Consider the following 14,746-nt stretch of genomic DNA (forward strand, 5'->3'; position numbering starts at 1 on the left):
TAGTTCCTCTTTCAGGCCCTTGTAACTTCTCCAGCTTTCTCATGATTCCTTCTTTCCTGAATGTTGCTCGTCATCTGGACAACTGCTATAGTCTATCACCACCGCTGTTTCTGCTCCTTGTCTATTAACCCGATGTCTGGTTGATTGGCCAGTACGCGGATGCCGTCCGTCTGGATCTTGGAGTCCCACAGAATCTTAGCCCTGCTATTCTCCAAAACCTTACTGTGGAATCTCCCATCATGGTCTTGGGAGGAATCTAGCCCATACGCTGTGGCAGATGTTCCCTGTTACACAAAGCCCAGCACTTGGTTGTGCCGTATCAGTGTAATGCTTTCTTTGGGCCTGCATGCTTACAATCCTGTCCACTAATGTGTGTGACCTGTCCTGAGGCCTCTCATGCACCGAGTCTGACCTTGGGTCCTCCTAGTGGGGTGGTAGAACGCCCCTCTTCAATGGTCTGGTGCTCAGTGATCTGTTTCCTGGGGCTGCTATCGGCATCAAGGGGCTTCTTGGCACCGTGGCAGCCTGCTGTCAATTTCTTAGTCCAGCCCTTGTCCAGGACTGGTAGGCGACCCTTTTCCACAAGTGTCTCAGCGCACATTCTTTGCCAAGAGGCGCCTTACCTCTGTCGTACTTCGCGCTGACATGGGTTACAGGTCCTCATGGCAGGGTCTTGTCGGTAAGCCAATAGGGCACTGAGGGGATGGGTGTGGAAATCTGTGTTGATTATGGTCTTTCCGCAAGCGTCATGTCCACATCACCATCTCCGGCCTGCCGGAAGAAGCAACAGTTATTGCAAGGCAATTCTCTCCACAGCTAGCTCATCTTTGGGGGAGCCATCTGCGTTATAAGCTATAGATCGTACTCCCGTTTCTCTCTTCGAGTGGTTGCTCCTCCATTATGCATGTCCAGTTATGGTGTGATACCTTCCAAGGGCCTTCCTACCGTGAGGTATCGGATGGGGTCGGCAGTGCAGGCGACGCGGCAGTTCCCTGGAAGTGAGGCAGCCGCCCCAAGAGGCCGCTGCGTCACCGCGAGAGACCGTGACTTGTGAGTTGACATGCGAGGCACAAAGCCACCAACGCATATGCGATGCGAATGCTCGACCAATGACCCGCGCACTCGCGCAGCTTAGGCTATTCGCGGCGGCTGGTATCGAAGTGAAGCCGTGTATCAGTTAGACGCTCCGCGATCTGGGCAAATCTCCGGCTGGATGGGGCAGTGGCCCAAGTAGGCTGCTGAGGAAGGCCTTGAGCCTCTGGGAATGCGGCGCGTAAGGTGTCCGAGGGGACGGCTGAAGCTTGCTCGTAGGCAGCGCTGCGAATACAGGCCCTGACCCCAGGTGGAAATCCTCTGGGAGGGAGATTGGCAGACCCTTTCATCTGGCATTGCAAGCCCGACAAAGAGCTGGGCGGAGGACCTTGGGAAGGGTTGGTTCTTTCCACATAAGAACAGGCCAGTGGTCTGCCACATGCGCAAAGGTGTGTAGGTGCTGGCTGTTTCGTCGGAGAGATGGGCTTCGGTGAAGAAAACCGGGAAAGATGTCCTGGGCAAGCGTGGAAGGGCAGACACACCTTAGGGAGGAAAGCAGGATAAGTCGCAGTTGGGCAGCTTTGCTTTTGAAAAGAGGGTGTAGCGGAAGATCGAGCAGGTGGAGGGGCTCATGATCTGCCGAGACCCACGCGCTGGGAGGTGATTGGGCCACCAAGAAGACGTCTCCACAAGGTAGAGACGGAGCAAGTTGCGCAGTAGTGCACTAGGGGCGGCAACATAAGTATGTCAAGAACAAGCTGTGGTCCCAGGAGGGGCTGGGACGAGTGGGGGCATAAGTACGGTCCAGACCCTCATTTGAAGCGAAGAGACTACCGGTAGGTGAGAACACGGAGCAGACGCACGCCGTCTCCTGATGGAAGTGATATAGCCGTCAGGTGGGGGCAAGCGCTTAAGAGGAGGAAGTCGCAGTGGGCTCCTCCTGGCATTTTTAAGTGCCAGAGGTAGTCTAGGATCGTCGGATTTGAGTCTGTAATGGGGTGGGAAACATCGTGGGAGGGCACACGGTAAAGGGCAGACGCTGCGTGAAGCGCTTCTTGGACCACATACGTCTGCGGGTGAGACGAGGCTTTTCTGCTATGGAGGAGAATGCGGGGCTGCATCCGCCGGACGGCGGCAGGGCAGCGTAATATGGCCTCAGCATTCAGCCATCAGGAGCTAGAGCCGTGAGGTGGAGGGATCGAGGCAGTCGCGGATGATGAAGTCTCGTGGTCCTGTGTGATGAGGTCGCGGGACACTGGGGAGGGGAATTGGAGCGGCTACTGATAAGATAGGGTCAGGAGGGTTGGTGTACGGACCTGGCTGGGCCAAGCGCCGGGGCGATATTGAGATGGAGGGCTGGCGCCTTGTCTGCTGGGCGAAAGGCGCTTGAGCAGCACCGCTGTGTACCAGAGGAAACGGAGGGAAGGCATACAGTAGGGCGTGGCTGCAAGCAGGAGAAACGCGTCGTTATCACGGCGCAGAAGGGAGAGCCCTGGAAATGAGGCAAAGCTCGCTGCAGTTCGCGTTCGAGCGGGACGTGAGAGAGAGGATGTGGAAAGTGAAGGCCAAAGTGGTCCCAGTGGTGGTAGGAGCACTCGGGGCTGTGACTCCTAAGCTGGGTGAGTGGCTCCAACAGATCCCAGGAACAACATCAGAGCTCTCTGTCCAGAAGAGTGCAGTGCTAGGAACAGCTAAGATACTGCGCAGAACCTCAAACTCCCAGGCCTCTGGTAGAGGACCCGAGGTTGAGGAAGACACATACCACCCATAGGGGTGAGAGGGGAATTTTTATATATCTGGTGCTTTAAAAAGGCCAATTTCACAAGCTGAAAACAATTATGAACCAAATAGGCTGTGAGAAAGAATTAAAACGGAAAAATGTGAAAGACAATTGAGAACTGTTTAAGAACATGTTACTAGATGCCTAAAACTCAGAGTCTAACAATCGAGAAAGGCAGCTACATTGGTTAAAAACAACCTGGCTCAGAGGGGATTTGAGAACAGCTATATAATAAAATAATAAAATAAAATAATAATAATAATAATAGGTTTCAGAGTAGCAGTCGCGTTAGTCTGTATCCACAAAAAGAACAGGAGTACTTGGTGGCACCTTAGAGACTAACAAAACACCCCAATATATAACAAATGGAAAAAAGGAGAAGCTGCTAACACTTTATCAGTTTTCTCCTAACTTCTAATTTTATTAAGGAAGCAAAAAGACATAAGGAGAACTCTGTGGTCAAAAGTGTTAAAAAAGGCAAAGGTGTTCAATAAATATTTCTGTTCTGTATTTGTGAAAAATTTACATGATGTATAGATATTATATGATGATGATGAAATACTTTCCATTCCAACTCAAAGGATGTTGAACAGCAGCTACTATAGTTAGATATTTTTAACTCAGCTGGTCCAGATAACTTAAATCCAAGAGTTTTAAAAGAGCTGTCCAGGAAGTTCTCTGAACTGTTACTGATGATTTTCAATAAGTCTTGGAACACTGGGGAAGTTCCAGAAGACTGGCAGAAAATTAATGTTGTTCCAATATTTTAAACGAATAAATAGGATTACCTGGATAAATATAGGCCTGTCATCTTGACATCAATCCTGGGCAAAATTATGGAATGGTTGATATTGGTCTTGATGAATAAAAATTAAAAGAGGGTAATATAATTAATGTCAATCAACATGTGCTATGGAAAATATAGGTTGTCAAACTAACCAGATATTTCTTTTTTATGAGATTACAAGTTTGTACTTGTAGTCTGTGTTGTAGTATAAATAATATTATTAACTTGTACTAGGTAACTTCTGGGCTTTTATAAACCTAGAAGAAGCATACAATAAAGTGTATAAAAGGATGTTCTCACCAGGGCTGAAGAAACATGGAGTGTCTGAGGATTTAATAACTATGGTGAATGCCCTATACAGATCACCTAAAACAGTGATGTAAATGATGTAATGTAATGGAAGTGATGTAAATGTTTTGGAATGACAAGTCTTTCTGAAATGAAAATCGTACTGCACCAGGGGTCATCTCTAAGTCTGCTGTTGTTTATCATATTGCTGGACTATGTGAGCAGGAAGATCCCAATCGGAAAAGGCGAGAAGCTGCTATATGTAGATGACACAGTAATATGGCCATTGATGTTCCATTCTAGATTACATATTTCATTCTATGTTCTGGAGCCTGGAGAATTTTTCTATGTTATTCTCAGTTCTATGTTATTCATTGTCTGGCAAAAATGTTATGAGAGATATTAAAAAAGTTAATTAACACATTACATGCCATAATGTACTTGGCACAGTAATGCCAAACAAAATGAAAATTACTAACCAAAGCAGGTGGTTAGGTTTTTTGGAGGCATATTACGCCAAATTCTGCTTTCACTTGCACCTGTGCAACCCCCATTGACTCATCTTGGGTAAATTAGGGGGAATCTGAGCAAATATATTTTATACTCTCATAGCAAAAGTATATTAGGGCTTGATTCTGCAAGGTCCTGAGTGCTCTCAGTTCCTATGGACATCGGCAATTCTATGATGGACTAGATAGTTTCAAAGCTGTAAACTGGAAAACTGTGGAGTGTTGAGTCAGATACATAGCAAATAGCCATGTGATGGGCCATGTGTAGGTAGGCACAACATCATTGATTTAATTGGAGCTGCACCTGCTTGGACCACGGCTGACTGTGCTCTTTTGTCCCTAGGGCACATATTGTAAACCAGAAACTTAGAACAGAGAGAAATAAAATAAAAATAATCCAGCACAAGTTATTAGTTCTTCCTCTTCCTCTTATCCCATCAACTGGGATCAGGTCATCATGCCAGCATCAGTCTCCTTCATCTGTCTGAGGTGATACTACAGTTCACCTGCTTACCATGTTTGGTGCAGTCCATCTACGCTTCCTCAGTTTTCCTCAGGGTCTCTTTCCTACCACCTTCTTCTGCCATGCTGTTTTCACCAGATCCCCTTCATTCATCCTCTGCATGTGTCCAAACCAGTGAAGTTGTGCTTCCTGGATTTTGTCAGTCACATCATGAACTTTGACTTCCATCCCAATACTTTCATTTCAGAATCTCTCTATTCATGTAATTCATCTTATGGCATGAAGACATCTCATCTCAAACGCTTGTAGGCATTTTGAACCTGCCATCTCTTTGTTGCAAATGCTTCTCACGAAGCAGCATTCTGGGGTACACCATTGTTTTGTTTAGTTGTGCTTTCAGTCTCAGTGGCATATGCTTATCATACACTGCCCCTGGGGTGTTATTCCACATTCTTCCAGAACTCCCCAGTCTCGACTGTATCTCATGTTCAAGCTTGCCATCTTCCATGACTCAGACACCAAAGTACTGGAATTGGTCAGTCTGGTTTAGTTTCACTCCATTAATCTCTGTGTCCAGTTTCCCTGTGGCAGTCAGATGACCACAATCTTAGTCATGCTCATTTTCATCCTATGCCAGTTTAGTTGGTCAGACTACTGGCTTACTATTTCCTTGGTCTCCGCTCTGCTCTCTGGCCCTTGCTTCTGGCCCCCCTCCACCCTCCCTGGGGCTACATGTGCAAGGGCACCCAGGTTGTGTGCACTGTCAGGGTGGGAAGTGGGAGCCAACCCCAAAACTTCCCTGCAGCCCTCACATGGTGGCAGTGGCGGCAGCTCCAGCTCCTCCTCACTGCGGCAAAGTTTTGGGGCTGGCTCCCACTTGCTGCCTTCAGACCACACAGGGCGACCATGCACAAGCAGCCCCGGGGGGCCCAGGTGCGAGGGCCAGAGAGCGGAGTGGGGACCAAGCAGCTGCCCTGCAGGGAGGGGAAGCAGCAGAGATTCCTGCTCAGCGTGGCCAGAGGAGGGATGACCTCAGGCACCGTACCTGTTCCCCCTCCCTGCAGGGCAGCTCTTTGGTCCCAGCTCTGCTCTCTGGCCTCACTCCCCTGGTTGTGTGTGTGCAGGGGCACCTCGGCTGCATGTGCTGTCAGGGTGGTGAGTGGGAGCCAGCCCCAAAACTTCCACGCAGCCTCCTGCAGTGGTGGCTCCAGCTCCTCCTCGCTGCTGTGCGGAGCTTGCCCAAAGCAGGAAGCAAAGCTGACAGGCAGCAGGCGACTTCCAGCCACCGGGATGTAGGGGGTCTGCTGCTCCACCTCCCTGCAAGGCAGCCATTTGGTGCCTGCTCTAGTCTCTGACCCTTGCTCCTGGGGCCCTCCTGCCCACACTGGGGCTGTGTGTGCAGCGGCACAAGGGAAGTGTGCACTGAGAGGACAGTGAGTGGGAGCCAGCCCCAAAAGTTTTCTGCAATCTCCTAGGGAATCCCTTATCCCTGCCTCCCTCATTGTGGCAGGGGCAGGGTTAAAGGATCATCAGGACATACCGTCTTTGCCTGAAGCAAAAAGGGAATCCAGCTTAAACGAGAAAAAGGAATTAAAAGGATGTTGATGCCATTTTGCCAGCTGGATAGTAACATCTGGTTTCAGTGGCAGCTAATCCTGCTCTGAGCTGGATTAATATTCAGGTTTAAAATATAGTTGCCATGGTCCACACAGAGCCAGGATTTTGGCACTCATGAAGCAAATAGGAGGAAGAGTAGGAAATGGGGCTGAGTGACTCATTTACATGACTTTTCCATATCCACTTGGGTCACTGAGGATTTGATACTTTATTTGAAAAAAAACCAAACAACCCAGCTTTTATATCCATGCTAATTTTCTGTTTAATAATTTTGAATCAACCCTCCAACCCAACCAGCCCTTCCTCCAAGCGCTTTGGCCAAGAATACTGGACAGCAAAAAGTAAAGTAAGAATACTATTCAGAGAAATGCAAGGTTTTCTTTAGCCAAGGAGAGGGAGCTATTGGAGATGGTTCTCAACCCGACAGATAATACACAGGATCAAAACCTGCTTGCCTTATTCATATGAGTATTTCTGTTGAAGTCTGTAAGACATATCTGGGCAAGGACTGAAACCTGGCCTCCAGAATTTGACCCTATACAAAGATAAGGATCCGCATGGGGTGGTGGAGCACACTGCACCCCAAGCCCTGGGGATGCACTTCACTGCTCTGCAGCGGGGGTGTGTATGTTTTTTTCCTCTGAAACCTACATCTTATGTCAAACTTCAAAACAAACAGACAAAAACAAATTAAAAAAACCAGACAAAAACACCATCATGGAACATTCCATTTAAAAAAAATTAAATTGCAAGGTTTCATTTTAATAGTTTGACAGCCCTGGACACTAATGTCTTAATTATCCTGAGAACAGGTGCACATGGGCATTTTCCCCACCAATGTGATTCAGTCTAGAGGCGGAGAGCCAACTATCAGATCAGATGGTAGTTCAGTATAAACTCTTCTCAAACTGCAGTCATTCCACTGAGACAGCCACCAAAGGAGCTAGTTATGCAATTTATGTACTTGTGCACATATTATGGGCATCTGAGTTCCATCAATAGTGCTGCCAATTAGGAAACAGGGTGGGCAGTAGAGTTTTCCCACAGTGCATCATGTTCTTAGGGCTAGAGTGTCAACATGGGGGGGGGCAGGGACAGTAAGCACTTTGGTATATGTTTACTTTGACTTGGGTCTGTGCACTGCCAGAACCCTAGATTCGATCATGGGTCAGGAAATTCTTAACCTAGGGTTAAAATGCAATGTAGATGCTGAAGCAGAGTTCCCTAACATGGGTCAGCTGACTTGAGTCTCGCTAATCATTGATTTACACTGCTGTGTAGACATAGCTTTAGAGGTACAGGACAGAATCTTACCCAAAATCTTGAGAAGTGTTGAGTACATAGGTGTTGAGTACATAGGTGGCAGGTTATATGGGTTTCAGGTGCCCCAGCACCAGGAATATTCAGGGCTGGGGGCTGTGCTCCACCAATATCTGGAGCTGGATTTCTCCCCTGGCCCTTCCTGGAGTGGGAATCGGCCCCTGCCACCACCACTACTCCCCGCGCCGGAGCATCCCTCCTCCCACCCAGTAGCGTCGTGGGGGGCAGGGTGGGAAGCGGCCGCTCCCCTCTGAGCACATTTCCAAAATTGATGCCTTTCCAGGCAACCAGCACTGGGCTCCGGACTTGGAGTCCAGAGCTGGGTTTTGCGTGTGGCAGCCAGCTGGCTCTCTGCTCTGCACCACCCTCCTGCATCCCCAGCCCTGCTCACTGGCTCCGGGGCTGCAGGCAGCGTCGGCTGGTTGCCAGGCTCCCCGGGGGTGAGGAGGAGGCGCCCGCCCGCTCGCAGCTGCCCAGCTCCTTGAGCCGGAGTGGGGTCTGCTGTGAGGGGAAGGGGCAGTGCAGCCCCCCCCCCAGTGCGGCAGGGGACTGAGGAGCAGCAGCCCCATTGGTCCCAGGCAGCCCCGTGCAGAGCAAGGCAGCCATGAGGCAGGGAAGGGGGCTCTGAACCAGCTGGTGCCAGTGGAGAAGGAAGGAAAAGGGAAGGGGGATGTTTTTTTCTTGCGGTCTCTCTTCAGTGGAGGGGGCTGAGGGAGCATCATGACCAAGAGGCAAAGGAGCGACTTTAGGTTATTGTCCCTCCCCCCCATTGTACTTACCTAGGGCTGTGAAACTGTGCTTAGTGCAGCTTGTGAAGGAAGTGGGGTAAAGGTGCTTTAAGGTGCCAGTTATGTCTCCTCAGTCTCACTGCTGACTAGCTGCAGACCCAGTGCTCAAAATTCAGCAATGTTCTCAGGGACTGTACAGTGCTCTATAGAAGTTTTCAATTGCCTGCTAAATGCTTCAGCAATGCCACCTTTTCACTTAGCTATCTCCTGAATAGTGGTGACTGGGGGCAGGGGAGTGGGAGGAGTGTAGCAGATGCCAGTTTGAGGTGCATAATCTCTTAGCCAGATTCTGCTGGGTTTATGGTGCTTTGTGCTATGGACTGGAGCAGTGAGTCCGCCCAGGCGGGGTCCTGAGCCAGCCAGAGGTCCCTGCACCCCAACTCTGCAGTCAGACGTGACCGTCAGCCAGCCGGTAAAACAGAAGGTTTATTAGACGACAGGATCACAGTCTAGAACAGAGCTTGTAGGTACAGAAAACAGAACCCTTCAGTCAGGTCCATCTTAGGGGGTGGGGAGCCCAGACCCAAGTTCTGGGCCTCTCCCCATTTCTCCAGCCAGCTGCAAACTGACACTCCCTCCTCTGGCCTTTGTGTCTCTTCCGGACAAGGAGGTCACCTGATCTCTTTGTCCCCAACACCTTCAGTTGGTAGCTTGCAGAGGAAGCTGAGGCATCCACACAGTATTCAGAGAAAACATTAAAAACATTCCCACAAAATATAATACTGTATATTGAAGCAAGCAAGTGCTGCTTCTGACTTTCCACTTTTAATTGACGCTTGTAATCTTGTGGCGCTGACGTGTTGTAGATTCATTTTATCCCAGCAACAAATTCTTGATTTGTAGGACCACTAATAATCAACAATGGATTTTTCTGATAGTGATTTAGGTGCAATAAAGAGAAGCTTAAATATTTACGGCTTCCAGTCCATGCTTACACTATTTAATAAAATATATATATCAGCTTACAGGGCAGGAGTAGCGGGGAGGCATCACCATTTTGGGCACCACCAAAAATTATACAAACCTGCCATCTATGCTTGAGTATCCATACTTCTCACTACAGTTAGCGAGAGTTATGGGTCCACAGGATTTAACTCAAAATGAGTATGGAATTGTGGAATGCTACAATACAGTCAACAACAGATTTTTCTTGCCTGTGCCAAATTAATGGCACATTGAAATATTACAAAGTTCCAGGTGCTCTACATATACGGAACATCAATTATTTTGGCAAATGAAATTAAACATAACATAGATTTTCAAAACTGGGAAGCAACTGCTGTGGCATCAATTTGTGATGCTTTTTCAGTGTACTGTGAACTAAATTTGTTATAGCCTTTTTGAAAAATATAACATAAAAGCCATATAGTAGAGATAAATCTTATTGTGATATATACACCCATTGGTCCTGCATGATGGAGTGCAAAACTGCACACCGTATGTAAAGAGAACAAGCAAGTCTTAGAAAGTGACTTTCAAGGCAAAAGCAGCGAGTTTTGCACTACAGATATCAGCAATGATCTTTTCATGCTGTTTACTGTTGTCTTTCCTTCCTTCCTTATCGTCCCTACCCAAACAATTAATTGTGTTATCTGTCTCATATAGACTGGAAGGTCCCCATGGCAGGGACTTCGTCATCTTGTATGTCTGTTAAGTGCCGTGCACACCTATGGCGTAATAAAATAAATCATAAATAAAAATAATGAATTAACACATGATAGTACACCATGACACTGCACAGTCAAAAGCATGACCTTCTGCACTGCATATAGGACTGAAAAGTACTGCAGGTAAAAAGGAGGGAAGTGTGTGGGAAAGGAAAGGTTCCAGACAATATCCCTATTATTTCCTGGCAAAACATGGCAACTTCCACCAGAAATCCTAGTGCAGGTTTATGCTCCTTGAGGTTGAACTAACTTGTGCAAAGCACCTATGTAACTCAGTTTACGCAGCTGAAATACTTCAGTTAATGACAGTTACACACATGGAGCATCTGTGACCAAAATCTGTGCAGATGATCTCTGGAATATCCAAAAACTGGAAAAGGAAAGCTCCATACTTATGTATATCTAGGACAGCACTTCAGTCATAACTTATAGTGTTAATAATTAGATTTTTAAAAATTACAGATTTTGTCCCTACCTAGCCTGACTCTTGCTTGAAGATGACATTACAGGAGAGGAGACTGGTCTGATTGGTGCAGATGCCCCAGGTGCTAAGCTAGGAGATCCAGACGCAGTCAGAGAATGAGCTCTTCTAGATGGCAAAGTGTTAGAGGCAGAGGCATTAATCATGATATTCTGATCTATGAAAGAAAACAAAATTTTGCATCACTAGCATCATTTCTACACGACACTCACATACTATCACTGAATAAAACTGAGTAAAACCCCAAAGAATTTCTAAATTTGTTTTGTACCACTCAAAAACATATCTTGAACAGTATTTTATGAATATTAGGTCTTGTTAGCGCTATAAAATTAATAATTATAGTATTTATTATTGAAAATTCATTGAAAAAGCAATCACAGAAAAAAACCCGTAACCTACTTTTTGTAACTTTTGTTCTTTGAGATGTGCTGCTCATGTCGATTCCTTTCTAGGTGTGTGTGCACCCAGGGGCGCAGTCATCAGAGATTTTTGCCTTTGCGGTATCGGTAGGTTTGTCTCTGGCACCCTCCTGAGTGCCACAATCATGCATCAGTATGTTGGGTGCTGCCGGCCCTACACGTTCTCAATTCCTGGACATGAGCAACACATCTTGAAGAACAACAGTTACGAAAGGTACATAAGCATTTTTTCTTCTTCAAGTGCTTGGTCATGTCGATTCCATTCTAGATGACTCACAAGCAGTATCCATGGAGGTGGGCTCAGAGTTCACGGTTGTGCAGCTTGCAACACTGCTCTACCAAAGCCAGCATCATCTCGGGCTTGCTGAGTAAGCGCATAATGAGTTGTAAACTTGTAGACAGATGACCAGGTACCCTGCAGATATCTTGAATTGGCACCTGGGCTAGGAAGGTCACCAATGAAGCCTGCACCCTAGTGGAGTGGGCAGTCACAGTTGCCAGTGAAGGCACTTTTGCCACCTTGCAGCAGTAACGGATGCAGGCTTTGATCCAGGATGAAATCCTCTGAGCAGACACTGGGCAACCTTTCATCTATCTGTCACCACAATGAACAACTGCATTGACTTGCAAACTGGCTTAGTCTTGACAATGCAGAAGGAAAGCACCCTCCTGATGTCCAGGGTGCGATCCTTTTCTGATTTATGATGCTTCAGAAAGAAGACAGGTAAGTATATGTCCTGGCCGGTATGAAACTGTGAAACTGCCTTGGGCAGGAACGCTGGATGCAGCTGCAGCTAGACTTTGTTCTTGTAGAACACTGTATACAGCAGCTCCGAAGTAAGCACCCTGATCTCAAAGACCCTGTGGGCAGATGTTATCATAACCAGGAACAAAACCTTCCAGGAGAGTAGTAGAGCAGGAAGTCAGAGGCTTGAAGAGGGACCCATGAGCTGTGACAGCACAAGACTCGGGTCCCAGGGAGGATGTGCAGGTAGAGATGCTCCATACCTTTCAAAAACCAGACCATCATGCCATGGGCAAAGACTGACCTGCCCTGCCCTGGAGCAGAGGGTAGAAGGCCAAAATAGCTGCCAAGTGGACTTTGACTGATGATAAGGGACAGCCCCTGGAGCTTGAGGTGCAGAAGATAATCCAGGATTGCCTGCAGTGAGGCCTGCTCGGCCTGGATACTGTGGTCCAAGGTCCAGTACGTGAACCTTTTCCACTTGGCCAGATAGGTCACTCTGGTGGAGGACTTTCTGCTACTCAACAAGACCTGTTTGACACTGGCCAAGATTTCCTGTTCTTCTGCATTTAACCATGCAGTAGCCATGCTGTCAGGTGCAGCGCTGCCAGGTTTGGCTGCAAACGACTGCCATGATTCTGGGACAGCAGGTCCTGCCAGAGAGGGAGCAACAGTGGGGCTGCCATTGAAAGGTCCAGCAGCGTGCCAAACCAGTGCTGTTGAGGCCACACAGGGGCTATCAGGATCACCTTTACCCTGTCCTGTTTGATCTTCAATGACAACTCTGTGGACTAACAGCACTGGTGAGAAGGCATATGGGAGCAAAAAAGTGTCTGACAGGGAGCCCCTGTCCATTCTCCAGCTTGAGCAGAACACACAGCGTTTCTTGTTCTGATGGGTCACGAACAAGTCCACGTGGGGATTCCCCCACCTCTAGAAGATTATACCACCTCTGGATGGAGTGATCACTTGTAGTGAGATGAGAAGATCCTGTTGAGGCAATCTGCTAACATGTTCCTGGCCTCGGGCAAATGTGCGACTATCCAGATGGATGGCATGCTGCACAAAGAAGTTCCACAGGCAGAGTTTATTGGCAAAGGGCCAACAACCTGACTCCGCCCTGCCTGTTGATATAATACATTGCAGTGGTATTGTCCATCAGGACCTACACCACCTTGCCTTTCAGGTGGGGCAGGAAAGCTTGGCAGGCCAGGGGAACCGCTTTGAGCTCCCTGATATTTATGTGGAGGGCCAGATTGTCTCTCAACTAGCGGCCTTGTGTGCTGAGCTCACCCAGGTGGGGCTCCCTAGCCCAGATCCGAGGCACTGGAAACCAGGGTCAGTGATGGGGCCAGGGCTGCAAAGAGAACTCCCTCCAACACCAACTCGGGGCTCAACCACCAATCCAGGGATGACCAGGCGTGAAATGGCACCCTGACTACCCAGTTGAGATCATTCCTGTTGGGGATGTAGACCAACGCCAACCACGCTTGCAGTGGGCGGATACAGAGACAGGCATGCCAGACCATGTACATACATGCAACCATGTGGCCTAACAATTGCAGGCAGGTGTGAGCAGTGGTAGTGGGTAGTTTTTCACATGGGAGATCAGGTCCAACATGGCCTGAAAACACGCCTCCGAAAGGAAGGCTCTGGCTCGTGTGGAGTCGAGAACTGCCCCAATGAACTCTATCCATTGCACTGGCCTTGAGCTCGATTTCTTTTAGTTTATCAGCAGGCCCAGGTTGTGGCAGGTGGAACGTACCAGATCGAGACTCATCTGTACCTGCTCCCGAGATTTGTCCTTGATGGCCAATCGTCAAGATACAGGTAGACCTAAATCCCTCAACGCCTCAGGTAAGCAGCCACTGCTGTCATATATTTTGTGAATACCCTTGGGGCAGACAAGAGACCAAAGGGCAGCACCATGAACTGGAAATGGCATCCACCCACTGTAAAATGGAGGAATCGTCTATGACCTTGGAAGATGGAGATATGGAAATAAGCATCCTTCAGATTAAGGGTGGCGTACCAGTCTCCCGGATCCAGGGAGGGGATGATGGAAGCCAGGGAGACCATGCAAAACTTCAACTTCTTGAGAAACTTGTTGAGACTCCGCAGGTCCAAAATGGGTCCCAGCCCCCCTTTTGCTTTTGGGATTAGGAAATAACGGGAGAATCCTTTTCATCTCATGTCCTGAGAGACCTCTTCCACCGACCCCAGCTGCATGAGGTTTTCAGCCTCTTGAACGAGAAGTTGCTTGTGAGAAGGTTCCTTGAGGAAGGAAGGGGAAGGATTGGGGGGATGAAATTGCAGGGTGTAGCCCTGAGATACAATCTCTAGCACCTAACAGTCTGAGGTGACCCACGACCAGACCAAATGGTAGGGATGAAGACAGTTGAGGAAAGAACGAGGCGGATCTGGAGAGTTGACTGGAGCATGGCTCTTGAGCACACCCTGAAAATGAGAGCTTCTGGCCCCCATCATGCTTTGCCAGGCTGGGTTGTGCAAGTGAGCAGGAGGAAGGAGGGCAGCGATGACTAAAACTTGTATCTCTATCTCTTCTCCTTGCAGGCCCTTGTTGAGGCTGCCAAGGCCTTGGTGTCAGGGGTCGCTGGAACTGCTTCCTTGCCATCTGCGACATATGCAGACTGAGCAAGTGAAGGGTGGCCCGAGTGTCCTTCAGATTGTGTATCCTCACATTGGTCTGCTCCACAAAAATACTGTTCCCATCAAAGGGAAGATCATGAATCAAGGTCTGCATTTCTGAGAAGAGCCCAGCAGTCTGAAGCCAGGAGCTGTGCGTCATGAACACCACCAATATGACCTCCCAAGCTGCCGAACTGG

The 14,746-nt window shown here is 48.3% G+C and overlaps 1 protein-coding gene across 5 annotated transcripts in view; it reads right to left on the reverse strand.

Annotated features, from left to right (window-relative positions):
* Positions 1-14,746, reverse strand: part of PLCE1 (phospholipase C epsilon 1) — a 288,806-nt gene that overhangs the window by 61,339 nt on the left and 212,721 nt on the right. For all 5 annotated transcript variants that reach the window (XM_075072693.1, XM_032793107.2, XM_032793106.2 and 2 more), the window contains one exon: positions 10,727-10,889. In XM_075072693.1, the coding sequence (XP_074928794.1) occupies positions 10,727-10,889 (163 nt within the window). The remainder of the gene's footprint in view (positions 1-10,726; positions 10,890-14,746) is intronic.

This window comes from Chelonoidis abingdonii, chromosome 15 (assembly GCF_003597395.2).
Source record: "Chelonoidis abingdonii isolate Lonesome George chromosome 15, CheloAbing_2.0, whole genome shotgun sequence".
Taxonomy (NCBI): Eukaryota; Metazoa; Chordata; order Testudines; family Testudinidae; genus Chelonoidis; species Chelonoidis abingdonii.